The 18,259-nt window shown below is 32.3% G+C and overlaps 2 protein-coding genes across 8 annotated transcripts in view; one reads left to right on the forward strand and one right to left on the reverse strand.

The window, feature by feature from the left end:
- LOC124359821 (nucleolar protein 56) overlaps window positions 1-5,892 on the reverse strand; it is a 37,233-nt gene extending 31,341 nt beyond the window's left edge. The window contains exon 1 of the mRNA XM_046812877.1: window positions 5,743-5,892. Coding sequence (XP_046668833.1) covers window positions 5,743-5,745 — 3 coding nt within the window. The 5' untranslated portion in view covers window positions 5,746-5,892. The remainder of the gene's footprint in view (window positions 1-5,742) is intronic.
- Window positions 5,893-13,189: 7,297 nt separating this feature from the next.
- LOC124359822 (caspase-8-like) overlaps window positions 13,190-18,259 on the forward strand; it is a 40,893-nt gene continuing 35,823 nt past the window's right edge. The window contains exons 1-2 of one of the 7 annotated variants that reach the window (XM_046812879.1): window positions 13,190-13,594; window positions 14,958-15,055. In XM_046812879.1, the coding sequence (XP_046668835.1) occupies window positions 14,960-15,055 (96 nt within the window). In that variant the 5' untranslated portion in view covers window positions 13,190-13,594; window positions 14,958-14,959. The remainder of the gene's footprint in view (window positions 13,595-14,957; window positions 15,056-18,259) is intronic. The other 6 variants (XM_046812878.1, XM_046812880.1, XM_046812881.1 and 3 more) reach the window with 6 other exon arrangements.

Genomic DNA, 18,259 nt, shown 5'->3' on the forward strand with positions numbered 1-18,259 from the left:
TGGATCGCTACCTGTCGCCGCTAATTCCGATCGCTACATGTATTCTGCCAATAAAAAAACTTTCCTCTTCAGCTTGAGATAAATTTTAGAGACAAATAATTCATGGGGAAATTATAAATTATCAAGTTCACAATAATCATTGAAAACAACTAATTACTTGAAAGTGACAGTTGATTTGTGCGTTTAGGCCTACTTGAAGGGTCACTTGTCTAGGCCTATTTGTAGGCGATTTGGCGACAGGAAGTATGAACTTATCAGGAATTTTTCGAATCATTATGAAACAAGAAAGGTACTAGTAACATGCAATGAAGTTTATTTTGGTCCTAATAAGAAAAACTCTGCCAAAAATAGTGGCCTCCCAAATTACCCTAAAAACAATAGCTCAGCAACCAATTAGCAATAAAAGACTGCAATATAATAAACTGTCACCAACACAATCAGGCGATGATTATCAAATGATATGGAATCATCCGATATTCATGACCATCCAAAAGACTGAAAGTAAAATGTCAGAGAAAATAATGTGATAGATATTTATTAAAAAACAATAGATTGGCTTGTTGTCAATCTTAGATATTAATGTATAAATATTAATACAGTTTATAAATTAAAATATAATATATATTTACAACAAAAAAAACAATCAAATTTTCGTAACTTATGAATTTTCAAGGATAAACGTGCTAGTGAAATAAAGAAAACACGTACGGGTCAATCCATTTTAAATCACCTAGGTCATGTTGCTCAACATTTTTAATTTGCCTAATTTTTTTATTATGAGTTCCCTATGGGTAGACAATCACAAAACACTATTTGAAAAAATTTTACAAGCCATAGATTTTTCCTGGCGGCCATTTTTAAAATGGCAGTTTTGCAGATTTTAGTAAAATACGCGGTTTGCTAAAAGTTTAATTGCCAAGCTATTTTTAAAGATATCAGAATAATCAAAAACCAGTGTGTTCAGCATAAAATGAACTTCAATTTGACATAATAATGTTTCTTTTGTGCAAGAAAGTCAGTCAAAGTTGTTCTGCAAAATCTCGGAAGAAAATCATCAATTGTTACTTTTTAAGACCATAAAAGTTTAAGAAGGAAAAGAGACTCACTACTAATATTTTATTTCTATGTTGAAAACTAATATAACTACCTACTGAAAAAGTTTTAGCCCTGAGAATGCTCTCCTTCTTTTTCTACAGCTTTTCAAAAATGGCCGAAAGGCTAATAATGTCAATTTTCTAGGGTTAATAACTAAAAAGGGACTGAATGAAAATTTTACAGAATGTTCTTTATACAAATAGGAATATCTCATAAAGAAATGATGACTGAGACCTAACTACATTTAGAGATATACAGCATTGAATTTTAGTTAAAAACTCTACCCTTTTGCTCGCTTGTGCGGTACCAAGTTACCAAACAAGGGCTTGTTTAAATAATTATATTAACAATAAACTTATATTTAATGATCAAAAAATTATATTCCTTATTTAAACCTACTTAGGATTTACAATAAAAATTATTTAAAACCAGAAAAATAATTTGCTTGGATCTATTATACTGTCAAAATGTATATGCATTTAATTTATGTTCTAAAATATAATATTATTAAATAAATTTTATAAAATACATGATGTAAAAATATATGTTAGTACCTGAGGAATATTTTAAAATAGTAATAGTAAAAGGTGAGTGACTTGTCAGCTTAAGAACAATGTTTGCTAAAATTAAGAATTTCGAAAGAAATTACTAATATTTGCCACTACCACAAAGATAAATATTTAGACAAATACAACCACATTTATGGGAAAAAAATGTTGTGGGAATAAATGAGAAACTATGTAATGAAATATCATCTTTATTTAATTCGCTGATGAAAATTGCAGCCAATAAGTAATTGAAACCAATGTCTTAAATCTAAATGCACAGAAGAACAATATGTGGTTACTGTACGCAAGTGTAGTACAAAAATTGTATCGGTAAGTTAAGTTGAAGAATTATAATTCTTACCTATTGTTCTCACTGTGTTACAACATTATGAGTTACTATTTTAAAATATTCCTCAGGTTCTAACATATATTTTTATTATATATATATATATTTTTACATATATATTATTATAATATCAAATTAAAGTTCATTTTATGCTGAACACACTGGTTTTTGGATTACTCTGATATCTTTCAAAATAGCTTGGCAATTAAACTTTTCGCAAACTGTGTATTTAACTAAAATCTGCAAAACCGCCATTTTAAAAATGGCCGCCACGAAAAAACTATGGCTTGTAAAATTTTTTCAAATAGCGTTTTGTGATTGTCTACCCATAGGGAACTCATAATAAAAAATTAGGCAAATTAAAAATGTTGAGCAACAAATTTTATTTTTATTGGGTGATTTGAAATGGATTGACCCGTACTGATCTTGCCGCCATTAGACTTTTATATGTAAAAAAAATGCATTTGTTTTAGCTTTTGAACAAAAATAATTTAACTTTATTTAATCCTTTGGACGCCAAAGCCAAAGGCTGCCGCCCTACCCATCAAACGCTAGCGCCCGAACCAACCGTACTAGCCAAAACCGCCAGCCCTGTTTTGACGCTTTTGTAACCTATTACGCTTTGCTCTGTATTATCCTTAGTTTTTATGTTAATTGAATGTTTATTTTTTTATTTGTAGGAAATTATATGCGCTATCGAATAGTGTTATTATAAATAGCATTTAGAATGGAACTACATTGTTTATGATGTGGTAATGCCTAACTAAAACATTTGTTTACATAAAAATTTCACTTCAGGCTAAAATATCAGTACGGAAAAAAAATATTTTTTACCTATCGGTAATATTTTTATTCGTTACAGATATTATATCTAAGACTGCTCAGAAAAATTCAGAACTGAAAGTTGAAAAGTAGTTTCACAAAAAATACGTTTGTACATACTTACATAGAATCATAATAAGAGAATCTCCTCACTACTATAAGTCTATATCATAGATTTTCTTCAAAAAGTAAGAAAAATCTTTGTCAACAAAATATTTATTTACAAATATATATACATTTGTCCCCGTCACTTGTAACATGTGTGTTTAGGGAAACTAAACACACAACTAAACTGAACAAAATTGATTACAGATAGTCTTATTTACTTCTAAAATAGTCCTAAACAGTTAAAACAGACTTTTAAAGTTAAAAAATAAATTTTAAAATATGTTTTTCTCGAACGGCGAATCAATCGGACGTTGGCGCTTTTCGCCCGGACCTCAGCGGTCCGATCGATTGAACGTTGGCGTTTTTCAACGGTCAGATCAACCGGACGTTGGCGTCCAAAGGGTTAAAGTCTGTTTGAGCAGTGTAGTACTTACAAATTACTTCAATCAATCTGAAATAGTATTTCTGCAGGTACTGATGCCGTCAAAAATACATTCATTCATTCATTAAAATGCCACAGTACATGATTTGCGGTATATTAATAATACTAAATTTTGAATGTTCAAAAGTCTTCTCAAGAGTGTTTTTTGCAATTTTGTGTTTGTTCTAACTAGGCCTATTCTTGTAGCGCAACACTTTCATTTCCACCTTTAATTCGTAAACTAGAATTAATAAATCCTCCTAAAACAGGATACTACGGATTGAAGGAGCTAGCTTCTTTTCTTGCATCCACATTGGTCAGTGTTTATAAAAACATTTTAAGCCATATTTGCATATTCATCGCCATTGTTCTTGTAATTGTCACTAGTCTAAACAAAGAAAGCTGGAATTGATTAATTATAAATAGCCTACTGCATCTATGGGTTAAAATGTTGTAGGTTAGATAATATTAATATTTAAAATCAATAATCATAATCTGATTGTGTTGGTGGCCACTTATTATACTGTAGCCCAACAATTGAATTTTTGGCGAGTTTTACTAAACCCTTGCAATTTTTGCATATTTAATTGGATTTGTACAAAGAGAGGAATATTTGAGCGGCTAATGGGTTAAAATAACTTTTGTTTAAATTTATTTATAAACATGGCTTTCATATAACTTAACGTGAATTTATTATATTTATGGTACCAGTAAGATTAAACGCCGGGGCGGCAAATCACGAATTTGACGTTACCAACGTATTCTGCTCACCCTCCTGAACAAAAAATATATATAGTACTAGGGGGTGCAAATGACAAATAACATGATTTTAGGGGGTATATTGATAAGTGGTAAAGTTTCTAATGTTTTAATGTTCAGTTTGTGTGCTGTGTCTGGATAATCTGTTTACTTGAATATTATCTGCGGCCGGGACTGATAGCAGCCTGATAGCAGCCTGATAGCATACCTGTTATCTGAGTTGTCCGGGGCATAGGTCAGTTCTACACAAGATATCGTGTTCAGTAGGTCGGATTGAGTGAGTGAGTTTACAATGATGAATCAACCATCCACTAGTTCAACCAACCCTAGTGAATTGTGTGTGTCGGAGTGTTTCGTAGGGCACGTAAAGAGCTTACGTTTTAACCGAAACGAAATTAACTCTTTTTTAATAGAACAGGGCATTTTTAAAAATGAGTGTATTTGTTCGTCGTGCGGTCGAGTGGTGTTTTTAAACCGGGAGACTGTGTCGTTTCGTTGTAATAGACCACTTTTTTGTTGCTGCTGTTTAGCTATATCCGCCAACACACTAATGGTAAGTGTTCTCTGTTAATATCCATCTATATATTTGAGTTTTTCATGATTTATTTAGTTTTTAAACTTTACATAATTGCCTTTGCATTACATTTCAATTTATATTTTTGATCAGCCCCTCTAGAATTTTATATTTTACTGATAGGTACTATCTCGAGGGATGTTTTTCTTTTATTGACATCAGCGCGGGGCAGCACCGAAGGTGCTGCCGAAGCCCGCGCTGATGGCCGGAGGCACTCGTAATTAATTTTTTTCTCGAAATTAAGAAAAACATTATTAATTTTGATCAAAATTCTGCTCATTTCTGTAATTTCTCATTTACGTTTGCAAAGATGGCGGCGCAACCGATGACGTCATCACGAGGTTCAATCATTGGCCACAAAAGGTCACGTGACGCTAGACGTGGATGTAGAACATGGAGATATTACTGGAAAGTTATTTAATTTTTTATTTTCTAGAACTTCGTTATTTCTCATTTCCACCCCATCAAACCTTATACTTTTTTTTATATAGGACGATTCCAATAAGTTAAGAACGCAAAACTCGTATTTTTCCGCCCCGGCGGTTAATATGATAATTACCATATTTATTACTAATCTTTTTCAGACATCCAAAATTTAGGTAGCCTATTTATGAGCAGAAGGAAATGGGGTTTAATCCACCCTAATGCTAGTCATTAGGCAATGTGTCTGAGGGTTAAAAATTAACAAAAATTGTAAGGCGAGTCTTTTAAATTAGTATCTATTTGAAAACAAAAGCATTCTCATTGAACACCCGAAATTACTATATCTAACCTACTCATGGGAAACCGATCAGGGCTAATTCTAGCCTACAAAAGACAGTAGAACCTCGCAGCTTTACCCATAATATCACTATATCGGATAGTTAAAATTAAGATGGTTATCTATCGAGTTACATTTAACTTGAAACAAGAAGGGAAACAAATAAGACGAGACGGTCTATTTATACATATACAGCCTAACCACGTGTAAGCAAACACATGCTATATTCTCCACAAGCTACATTAACTTATAAATGCATGACCAGTGATCATTATAAAACTAGAATAAACTCAGCTTATAACAACTTACCATTATCAGTGCTTTTATTTCAAAACAGCTTGATTTTACAAAACAAAACTTAAGAAACTGCAACCACTCAGTCACAACTACAGTCGGCCATTCCGCAAGATAGTTTCACTCAGCACGCTGTTCTTTATTCTGCCTGTGTGAGAACTCTCTTTTCTCTCGTTTACTTGCCCACGCTAAGTATTCCTCTATGTACTTTCAGTTTTCCATTTCCGTTTTCCAAAGAGTATAATATTATTATGCATCGATAAGAGGACTAATACACTATTTTTAATCTACGCTTAATATGATGGCTATTACAATCAAGAGCACATTATAGAATGGTCAAATTGAGGCAACATATAATCAGTGGGCGGCTTAGTATGTGATAATGATATGCACTTTAAAAAAGAACACAACTATGATATCATTAAAGTTTTCATGAATTCACAATTCAATTTATATCTTGTTTAACACATGTAGCCACTCCATAACTTCTGTGATTAAGGCTTCCTACAAACTTAAAGCAAAGGAAGAAAAGTCCCTCTTGTGCAATAAACAAGATCAGACATGGGTTCCTGTAGTACAAGAACATCAACATATTTATCTAGGAGTAATTTACTCAGATAATCACACTTCGCTTTGCTTATATAGACAGATTATTTAGACGTGTAGGCTGGGTTGGGTAGGAGGAGCGGGATGGCAGATGCAGCCAGTAGACTACTAACACTATTGCAGATATCGGTCTGACGTGCGTCTAGGTTTTCAATGTACTTCGTCAATATAACTCCATATTGTTTCACAATATATTTATACACTTTTTATATTATTTCATCAGTTTTTGAAACCAAAATTATTGCCGGTGTCCATTTTAAGCACTTATAGATATGTTTTTAGCCACACTAGTATGCACTTTACTCGACAATAATGACTGTCTGCGCCGATTAGCTGACTGCACGCAACGATATTTGTCCACTGCACCACCAAGGCCCGTTTCACGTCTAGGTAATCCATTTATACTGCCAAAGCTAACAGACTTTAATCGAAAGACCTATGTTGATAAACGCATTTTAATTTTGAGCGTGTCCTTGAGAAGAGCTGTTTGAAGGATTTACAGAAGCTACTGTCATTACTCAGATGTAACAAGTATTAACAAATCACAAACAATATATCATGGTTTGTATATCTTTAGTGTTATTTGAGGGATACGCTTTAAAGGCTGCTTCGGGACGCAGCCAACTTCATCCCCTAAAATGAACAAGCCTAGGTCTCATTAAATTAAAATACTTTAAGGCAATAGAGATTTAGACTTATGTCATGGCATTACATATTAGCAGAGCCGCCCAAAGGAAACAAATCAGTGACGTTTGCTGTGGGACTAAGCTTTCGAGAGGGTCCTGGGACTGACAAACCTGTTGCTGCTGTCTCTGAACTGGTTAAAGACACTTATAGCCTTGGAATTGTTAGTGTAGAATCTGTTCGTATTAACTGTGTTATATTATTTGTTATATTATTAATGTCTACAAAAACAGTTTGCCAATTTTCTTCAGGAGTATGAACACCGTCATGTCTAACTTAAAGGGACAGGAGGTTTTTCTTGTAAGTGTACCTGTCAGAAAAGATATACTCCTAGCACATTTTGTTAATAAAACATACTGGACATAAATAATCTTCTTAGGAACATGTCAAATAAGTTACCAACATCCACTTTATAGATATCAGAAAATTTAAATATACCTACCGAAGTGCCTGTGACTCAGTCACAAATTGGTAATTGGTAATTCTAGCTTGAACTGAATTCTGAAGGTCCAGTCAATAACTCATGTGCAACTGCATTCATTGATAGCTCTTCGGAGATGTTGATGAGTAATAAAAGAATTCAAGAAACAATCCCACTGTTGCAGGTCGCCGATTCACCGGAGAAGCCCATTCTTATGACCTGTCTTCCCAGTTTAGAGAATCTATTGTGAATATCGAGTTGAATAATCTTCACCACAGAGCCACCCTCATACCGGAGTAATTACTGTCAACTCAGCAGATAGTTCATACAGACTTCTCCCTTAAAACTTATAAGCGTGCACCTGCAACCTTAATTAAAACTAGTACAACATACTCATGCAACATACCTTTATAGGTTTTAATTCGTCTGCATGATTAAATTGTTATAGTCCTAGGTCTGATAACTTCATTGAAATTTAACCATGATACCGCAACAAAAATTAATACTATAGACAGTTGTTTTCGTCATTTTTGAGAATATAACTAACACAAGTAAAAACAAGTTAAGCTCAAATAAACTTTATATTATTTTTGTATAATGTGTAGGGCCTGAAAAATAAAATCTTATTCTGATTTCTGGTTTTAACTGTGTATCCTACTATTGCAGAACTGAACACATAAGTTGGGAAGGGGTACTTTAGTATTTCTAAACAATTAAACATTAATTTAATACTTAAGAACTTGACATTAGCAGATTTGGGAGGAAATACATTTTGAGGCATCTACCATATTATTGGACAGCTAAAACTTGTGACTGTCTCTCTATACAATTCATTCACAGATGACCCAAATATTTTTCTGTATAACTAGGATAGACTTTTAATATATTTCTGTTCTTGGTGTAGTTTTAATATAGTTGTAGGTAGAGATTTCAATTCTAATTTTGATATAAATGGTAATAAAAGAAAAGTATTACTTTTTAAGTGTTGTGACGCGAAATTTTTATTGTATAAATAAGTTACCAATTACGGGAAATAACTGCCTAAATTGGGTGAGAAAATTCCTTTTAAGTTTAATAGTGATTCATTGGAAGAACATAAAACCCAGGAACATTCGATTTGGCTAATAATTCAAAATTAATATAATTAAAATTTAACAACTATTATTTTTCAAAATTACAATATCTTTTATTAAAAAAAACCCAATATTTCTATTTCATTAAGCCAGCATGACCATCCTGCCCTAAAAATTAAGAATTGTAATAAATAATTTACCATTATTGTATCCTCCATCTTGTTTCAAAATTCAAACTTGTATGTCAATTAATTTATCATCATTAAAGTTCACATTTATATCATACTGAGTTATTTGTTATTTCTAACTATAATCAGAATACAAATTAAGTTTAACCATTTATTTAAAGTAATAATAGTAGTAGTATATTACACATAAACGGCCAAAACAATGCTAAAAATGTATTTGAACGTTCGACTTCCTTACAAACTTTTACCAGCTCTACAGGAGCTGTCTTGCAAACATAGCCAAATCCATGTCAGTCAATAAAAGAGCACGAACGAGTCACATGACTAGGGTTTGTTATTATTTGTGCACCTTTGCGGCAGATATCCTTGTTGTGATCATTACATTTTTCTATAAAATTAATTTAATTGAATAATGAGTTATGAATAATTATAAAAGTTAATGTACAAGAAACTCCACCGGAACAATCCAGGAAACATGTAGAAATCCTGAAAAAATGCTTCGATGGCATCAACACTACCGATTTGTTGCAGATGGATGCTTAGGACAAAACAAAAATACTATGCAGATGACTATGTGCATTGTTTGGTTAAGTCGCAGCCCTGAACACATAAAACGAATAGAAGTTGTTTATCCAATAACTGGACACTCATTTAAGCCAAGTGGTCGTATTTTTGGCTTGATCTAAAGAATTATCAACAAGAAGGGCACGATTACGGATGTAAAAGACTCATGAAGCTCTTGCGGCCTTCGGAGTTGTCAAACAACTGGGCAAAGATTGAGAAATCATGGACAGGAGGGCAAAAACAAAGAAATGCAATGAAAGATACTAAGGACCTTCATTTAAAGATTTCTTGTGTCCGAAGACTAGTTTTCACTAAGCAAGATATCCAAAACGGGCATTAACAGCCCAAGGAGAGATGCAATACCAGATTGATACTTTTTTTAAATCTCATTGAAGGCACAAAATTTCGCCTGAAGTTTGCTTTTTTTCGTCAGCTATGCCGGATTCGAATGCATTGGTTTTTTTATATCAAAGACAAAGTACATGATTGGACCTCCCCGGGATTTGAACCCGTGATCTCTCGGTTAGATAATTAATTCGAGACTATAACCATTAGTATACAGAGGGGGACAGATTGATACTTGCACATCCTCAAACGGTCACAAAAAAAAAAACGAAACGGATATCAATGAGAAAGTCAAAGTCAACCCATCAGAACCTTCTGATGTTGAAAATCTACTTAAGGCACACTATGGAAATGAGTGGAGTGAACCCGAAGGTTTGAAATGGTACAAAGAAATATTAGACGAAAACAGGATGGTGCCGAAAGTCTTTGGCTGTGTTTATGACTACGATGAGTGTGAATGTGTAAATGAAGCTAATTTCGAAGTTTTTAGACCTTTTTGGAATGAATAACATGAAACTGAATTTCTAACATTATTAAACTTATTTTTATTATTGTACTAACAATACATTAGCGAACGTTATTGTTATTAGTAATGGTATCATTTTAAAGTTATTACCAACAAAAAGTCATAGCTACCTTCATCAAAGTATACCGTTACCAAGGAAAAAGCTTTGTTCACTTTTTATTATGCCAACTCAAGAAGAGATTTTGTTTTTGCTTAAAAAATTTTAACACGTTTTGTATTTTAATACATTTTTTATTTAAATAACTGCTTTTATTAAAACCGGATGATATTACAAATAGTCCAAATAAACCTAGCTCTTAAACCTTTTATACTAAAATTATTAGAGTTAGCTATAAAAACGACCACCTTAAACTGGGTTTGTTACGAAGACGGCCAACTCCAAACATTAGTGAAAAGCCGGCCAGGTCCTTATTTTAAACTTAAAATAACTAAAAAATAATAACAATTTAAGTAACGTTAAAATTGAAATGGTATAAGAAGTCTACATTGAACCAAATAAAAAAATCACACATCCGTTAGGACTATTTTGATATAAAACAGTTTTGAACCTCTCCTAAACGATTTTGCAATATGTACTTGGCCAGGTTTGTAACTGGGCTACTCATATAGTAGTGATGTGAGAATCGAATACTTAAGAGAATCGAATACGGTGTATTCAAAAGCACCCTTTTATTCGAATATGTATTTGAGTACAAGTATTCGAATATTTTATCTATGTTGAGAACTTCTAACAGATAAGTCCAGAATTGTTACTTCCCTCCCGTAATTCATTGTTTCTTGGTTATTTGTAAATGGCCTGTCAAAAATGTGGGAATATCCTTTGTTTTTTTGTGCCTCCTACAAACATGTCACCCATGATTTATGAACTTCAGAAAATATATATTTGTTTACCTGCTATTTCAGTATCGCCTGATAGATTATTGCCTACTGCAGGTTTTGCCACCAATGGTCGTAGAAATAGATTGTAGCCAAACACATCAATAACATTTTGTTTTTACACAACAACACGAAATCTATATATATATATAAATGAATGTTTGCATGTTTGTCCTTTATGGAATCGTGAACTATTGGACCGATCATGATGAAAATTTGTACGTATATGTATTTTTCCACGGAGAAGGTTTATAAGCTATGCCCATCCCTTTCCCGATTCAGGATTCCGCCCCACTGGTTACAGAAATACCCATAAGAAATGCATTGCAGCAAACATATGTTAACGTCTTTTCAAATTTTTAATCAGCTGTTCTTTGTAAACATATATTACACTTATAGTTTTAAAGCATAGAGTAAGCTTAAGAGAAACGACAAATTTTGTTTAAACTGTTTTTGCAATCACTGTTAAACATAGACTTTACTATCCAGATAATACAATTCAAATTTGACGTAAAAATTCACCTTTAACTGCAATATTTATTTAATATAAACCATGCTCATGCTTGATCAGAAGAGTAATGCAGATATCATCATAATTACTATCTTACGTTGGCTACAAATATAAAGAATGTTATAAAATCAACCTTAGTTGTTTTTTTTGACAGAAGTATGGTTCTCAAAACTCCGTGTGTACATATTCTCTCGATCGAGACAACAAAGCAAGCTCAATCGTGGCATCGGAGATATAACTAATTTAATCTAAAATTTATTATAGTAAAAAAAAAAAATTTACTAAGTAATATAAGGACTTCGGTTCTTAAGATTTGCGTGCGAAGCCGTGGGTAACAGCTAGATAGAGGCAGGAATATGGTACATACCTTCATAATACGCCCAAGAGGCTCACGATGGAACGACTATCAATTATCTCAGCAATGTTTAGAATGTGATAGAAAAAGAATAAGTGAATATAGTGTACTGTTTTTCAACGGGAAATTGCGTGCGAAGCCGCGGGCAACTTTTGCAAAAAATTATTGAAATGCGCAGCAAAGCGCGCCGGGCCCGCTAGTAATCAATAATTTTTGTCTTTATTGCTTACAAATGTATTTATTAATTCAATATTCGTACAACTATACATTTTGTCAAGCTTGAAAGTGTTTCATTACTTATTCTAAATTATGAATCTTTCCTTAATTATTCATCGATAGTCCAGGTATGTACAAATATTCGTCTAAACCACTCTAATGAATACATGTATATAAATACGAATACAGCTCTTATTTATTTGAATACTATTAGTCCAAACGTATGAATACTGTTAGTTTGAATTCGGTTCTTCCAGAGAAATTGTATTCATTTTAAAAGTGTTCGTACTCACTTTGAGGTATTCTGGCGGTATTCGAATACGTTTCGATTCTATATTCGATTTTCCCATCACTATTCACTAAACCACTATTACTATAGATGTTTGGAGTTTGTTTGGACACTGTGGTGGGAGAATCGAATACTTAAAAAAATCGAATACAGTGAATTCGAATACACCCCTGTATTCGAATATGTATTCGAATACTTTTGCTTTTTGTGCCTTTGGATTTTGGTGCCTCGTATAAACAAGTCATACCCATGATATACGAACTTCAAAAGAAATATCTTTGTTTACCTGCTACTTCAGTTCCGTCTGAAAGACTATTTTCCACAGCAGGTCTTGTCACTAATTACCGTAGAAATAGACTGAAGCCAGAAAACCTCAATAATATTTTGTTTTTACACAACAATATGAAATAAACATTCATATTTGTCTTTATTGCTTACAACTGTAACTCTTAAATAATATGTATTTTTAAATTTAATGATTATACAATTATACATTTTTTCAAGTATTAAAATTTGTAATTATTTTTTCAAATTATGAATATCCCCTAAATTATTCTGTTCAAAGTCTCCATATATGTATTCATTTTAAACCTCATATGAATACGAATACAGCTCTTGAATATTTTATTTGAATACTATTTGTCAAAATAAACGAATACTCCAGGTTTGAATTTAATTCTTCCAGAGAAATTGTATTCATTTCAAAAGTATTCGAATTCATTTTGATGAATTCGAATATGTGAATACTCTGGCTGTATTCGAACACTATTCGATTCTGTATTCGATTCTCCCATCACTGAGTGGAGTACGTACAGTAGGACTAGAAGTAGACGGGAAAACTGAACTGAGGTGAAATGAAAGCTGATAAGATTTTGTCCTAGTTGATAGCTGAGATTATGTGATTTCATTCATAAATAATAGTAGTAACACCAATAACAAGTAGTGATTAGGGTGTGTGAAGTAATGTACTTATGAACTGTGAATTATAAATAACTATGTTGCTGAATATGGCACTAACCCAGCAACAGATCGTGTAATTGGCCATGTATGAGCTGAACATCAAGACTAACCAACGGTACAGGAGACAAATATCGTAGAAGTTTCAAGAATCTTAATATTTTTGTAATACTGTAGTCAACTGAACTGAAGATTGATTTAATACTGTGGAGTAAATTTTCAGGTTAAATTAAATTAGACTATAAGTTAATTTCTTGTAAGTTGACAAATCATAGAGTTATTAAATTGCTCTGTAGGCTCATTGTTATTCAATTTTCTTATCAATTCTGTACTTGGTATTAAAGTAATTGGGTTTTGGGAGACAAGTGATAATGTTTTAGAACCACAGATAGTATTCATAAATTATTGTAATCTGTTATTAGGACCATACATTTTAGTGGAGAAAGTCTGTTATTACTCTGCAAGCTTAGTTTATTTTAATATGCCTGAAATATATTACAAAATGAAGTTTTTAATTATGTTACAGATGGATTTTAGTATTGCAAATACATAGTATATACACAAAGAAAACAAAGTAATTGATGGTAAATTCTACCATCATCTTCTATTTCGGGTTGAGTATAAGCCAGTTTTTTGTATTGATTAGTATAATCATCGATACCTAATATTCGTATCTCAAATATGAGACTATAATATGTCAAATATGAGACTATAATCTCTAACTATCTATAATCATAGTAAGAATCATGTTTGAAATAAAATAATTAGTTAAATGTACACAGTGATAATCTCATAATTAATAAAGGAATCATAAGGATCAAACACACAGGCAGGAAATGGTAATTAAATGATTACATAACTAAAACTAAGAAGAAAAAAAGGAAATTTTCTGAATTATTCATGTTTCCTTCTGAATAGGAATGATTAACCATTTAAAAAAGTGGTTTTAAAACATCCTCTTCACAAAAACACATACAAACATTAGGCCTATAAGTTATGAAAAATATTAAAGGAATAAAGCAAAGTTGCGTGAGAATGGAAAATATTAGAGATGAACTCAGTGGTATAATAAAAATCTTATCACTAACTTCATCTCAACATTTTTTTCCATTCTTGGACAACTTTGCTTTATTCCTTTAATATTTCCAAGAAAGTCCACATGCCGTACCACATCAAATTTTACTACATTGTAAAGAATAAACTGGAGTTTAAAATAAATATAAAAATGTAAGAAAAATTATATTGTTTATATTCTAATTGTATAATGTATTGTGTAACATTTACATGCAAAATAACTCAATATTTATTACTAAAGTCACTAAGCATTAAATGAGTTTCTATAGATGAGATCAGCATATATCTCCCAATTCTATGGACAAGAGGATTCTTTCATCCACAGATCCAGATCCCTAAACTTTCCGTTTAATTTCCCACCTACACCCATACCTTATGCATGGAGTTACAAAAGGGTTAGTTTACTTTACAGTATATATAATAATGAGAAATGTCCGAAATCCTACTGTCCTTTCAAATCATCATATTTGCTAATGGCAAAATTAATAAACAAAGAATTAATTTGCTTATCACAAAAAAGTACGTATTATTTTGTTTTGTTTCAGAAATGAGCTTTAGGAATGATTATCGATTTCCTAGCACAGTTTTCAATTTTTTTGGTTCAAATAGCAGTTTTGAAGACATCAAAGATTATTCAAGCTCTGTACGTATGCGATTATAAAACTGTATTGTAGATAGAGTTCTTTTCAACATATTAATTTGTTATCCATTAAATTATTGCAATGGATGTAAATCCATTAATTGTAAATCGTAAGTTTTGTGTACAAATGGTGATGGTTCATTGAAGAAATTTAATGACATTTTAAGAGTGTGAGAAAAATGTTAGGACAACTCCACGGGATTTTTCACTTCATTGATTTCAAAGACTTGGCCCCCTAGCTTGCGCTTCATGTGCAGGAACAAGTGGTAGTCAGGCGGTGCCAAGTCGGGGCTGTAGGGCGGGTGACTGAACTCCTCCCAATGAAATTGTAGAACCAATGTTTAAATGTCACCAGCGGTATAACAAACTGTTTTTTGTTTTTAATTTTAAATTTAAAAAATCAAATAAGTGTTTGTAAATTAGAATAATAAGTTAACTTTGCTTATTTAATATAAAGTTGTTAATGTTAATGGCAATAAAATTCTTGATTCTTTCCACTACAATTGTGTAATATAGGCTCCTAATTGAGTATCGTCTAATTAACTTTTTCACTTAGCTATTATTACAAACTATAACTACAAAGCTATTATTAATCAGCTATATATCATGACTTAATCAATAATGTATATTATTATGGCAAATAAAAAAGATAATTGTTATTATTGACTGCAAAATATTCCTAAAACTGGATATCGTTAATCAACGCCTAAACTGCCACTCGAATGTTAAATTCAGCTCCATTTCGCTTTCCATTAATGCAGGGTCAAACTGTCTCAGACTTGGCTCCTAGAATCTGGAATCAACATGTGTCTGAAGAGATAAAAAAAAATAGCGATGAAGTTCATAACAAACTTTTTGCATCGTTTCAACATTAGAGAAACCTAAACTACTAAATCAAGTGCAATCTAGATGAGTAGGTATTCTCATTGTTTTATGAGGTGTACAATTAAGTGCACTACGCTGTTTTAAACATGATCTCAAACTGTGGTGGAGAAACTGAGTTTTCTGTAATTACTTAGCTATTGTGGGAAGGGTTTTCAATACAAATGCTGAGTTCAGCACTAAGTAGAAGGTTAATGGAGCTAAACTCAACATATTGAATCAACTCTTCCCACCGTATCTACCTTATGTGTAAACTGCCAGTATTCGTTTTTACAGATGTTTGTAAAATAATTAATTAAAATTATAAAATTGATTGTTATTTGTGTTCAGAATGAAGTGCACTATACGTACAACACGATTTAAAGTAATAATCCATGCACAACTTATTTTTATCAGGTAATATAGTTGTTAGCGGGAACATCTGCATGTGTTCATTGTATATACTCTTGTACAAAAATGTTACAAATTTTAAACATTCTCTAAATCCGTATCATATTAAGAATTATTTTTCAAGTTTAAGAATAATAGTATAGTTTAGCTAATATTATAGTTTCCTAAGGTAATTACTTGGTAAACAGTAGTTAACAGTGTGGTTTTGTTGATTGTCTTGAATAGTAAATTTGTAATATGTCATAGATATTAATAAAAACAGCTTTTTTTTGAAGATATTTACAAATTTTATTTTTATTTGCTCCGAATAATATTGTGAAATTATAATCTTTGATTTGTATTGAATGGAGTTTACAATACTGTATGTATATGGTAAAACTAAATAAGAATATTGTTAATAACAGCAAATAAGTTTGAGTATATGCCCATGCTGAAAGGTCTGGCAGTGGTGGTTTAGGTAGTAACCAAGTTGTCTGGCAGAGAAAGGGTTAACCCTTTGCCATCGGATGGGTGTTTTAATGATTGTCCTCTCAAGTTGGATGGGCCACTTTACTTACTGCCCACAGCTGTTTCCGTGGCAGCTCGATTGATGAACTAACCTCATTGTCCTGTGCAGTCGGCACGGCCACTATTGTGGCAATGGCCGCTTTGCTCTCTGCTCGGTTAGTAAACTCCCATTGTGCTTTGCCAGGTCGGAACGTATTTTTGCTTATCTAATACAATTGTGAATCACCTTGGGTTTTTAATAATTAAAAGGCCAATAATAAATTTAAATTACATTGTTTTAATTCATTTAACAACTTAAGGTATCTATTTTTTTAGTTTTCTGATTTTCTTTGGAATATAATACAATATTAGTATTAATTAATATTAATAAAAAACATTGAAAATGCAAAAAATTATGTAATACATACAAAATACATATAATTTTTTGTTGTTGTTGACACAAACTAATTTTTGAAGTCTTTTTCTGTATGATATTTTTGAAAACAAAGTCCAACACAAAGTCCTGGTTTACTCTCACAAGTATCACATATTAATTTTGTTCGTTTCCTTGACGAACCTTCACCTCGTCCACTGCAAACAATACAGTCCTTCAATTTTTTACCTTCAAGAGGCATCAATACATGAAGCTTGCCATTCAAACGTTCTTCTTGTTCAATGCTGGGTGGCCTGCTTCATTTGTTTTTATTTTGTTTGTCCCCCACTAATTGCTTTACCAGATTTTTCCTGAAAACTCTTTGTCGGACTTTGGCATTTTCTGGTCTATTCTTTGTGAACAGAATGTAAGCATTTACAATGGCTGTTTCAAACAACCAAAAAAAAACCTTCCTCCACCATTTTAGTGACTTGCGGATGAATGGGTAACTTGAAATATAATGGTCTGTCAGGTCGACACCACCCATCGATTCATTATATTTACAAACAGACTTTGGTTTATTTACACTGACAACGGCTCCCCCTTTCTTGACACGTCTAACTGTTTGTACAGAGGCATCATACAAAGTGCTAAGAACAGTCACGTCATTTGTGTCTTTCCAGTGTACAATAGAAAATTTATTTTCCTTTCTGTATACTTTCATATCTCCTTTTTTTAGTTTACTTTTCTGTGTTTTTTTAGAAGATCTGATTTTTGTGGGTAACCCTTTGCGATTACGCATTATTGTACCTGTCAAGTGTACTTTCATTTGATGAAGTGCAGATGCCAGTTCTACACTGGTGTAATAGCGATCTGTAAAAATATGAAAGCCTTGTACACTGCCGTAATCGTCTTCCAGTTTCTTCACCAAGTGCAGCACTATTCTGCTTGTTACAAGCAAATCTGGCCTAATCAGAGTTTCTGTAGTTGTCTTACCTAAGTAAGGTTCTAGGCCACAAATATAGCCGGTGCTTGCTTCTGCGATAACAAAAATCTTTATACCCCATTTTATGGGT

The sequence above is a fragment of the Homalodisca vitripennis genome, chromosome 4, assembly GCF_021130785.1.
Source record: "Homalodisca vitripennis isolate AUS2020 chromosome 4, UT_GWSS_2.1, whole genome shotgun sequence".
Classification (NCBI taxonomy): Eukaryota; Metazoa; Arthropoda; class Insecta; order Hemiptera; family Cicadellidae; genus Homalodisca; species Homalodisca vitripennis.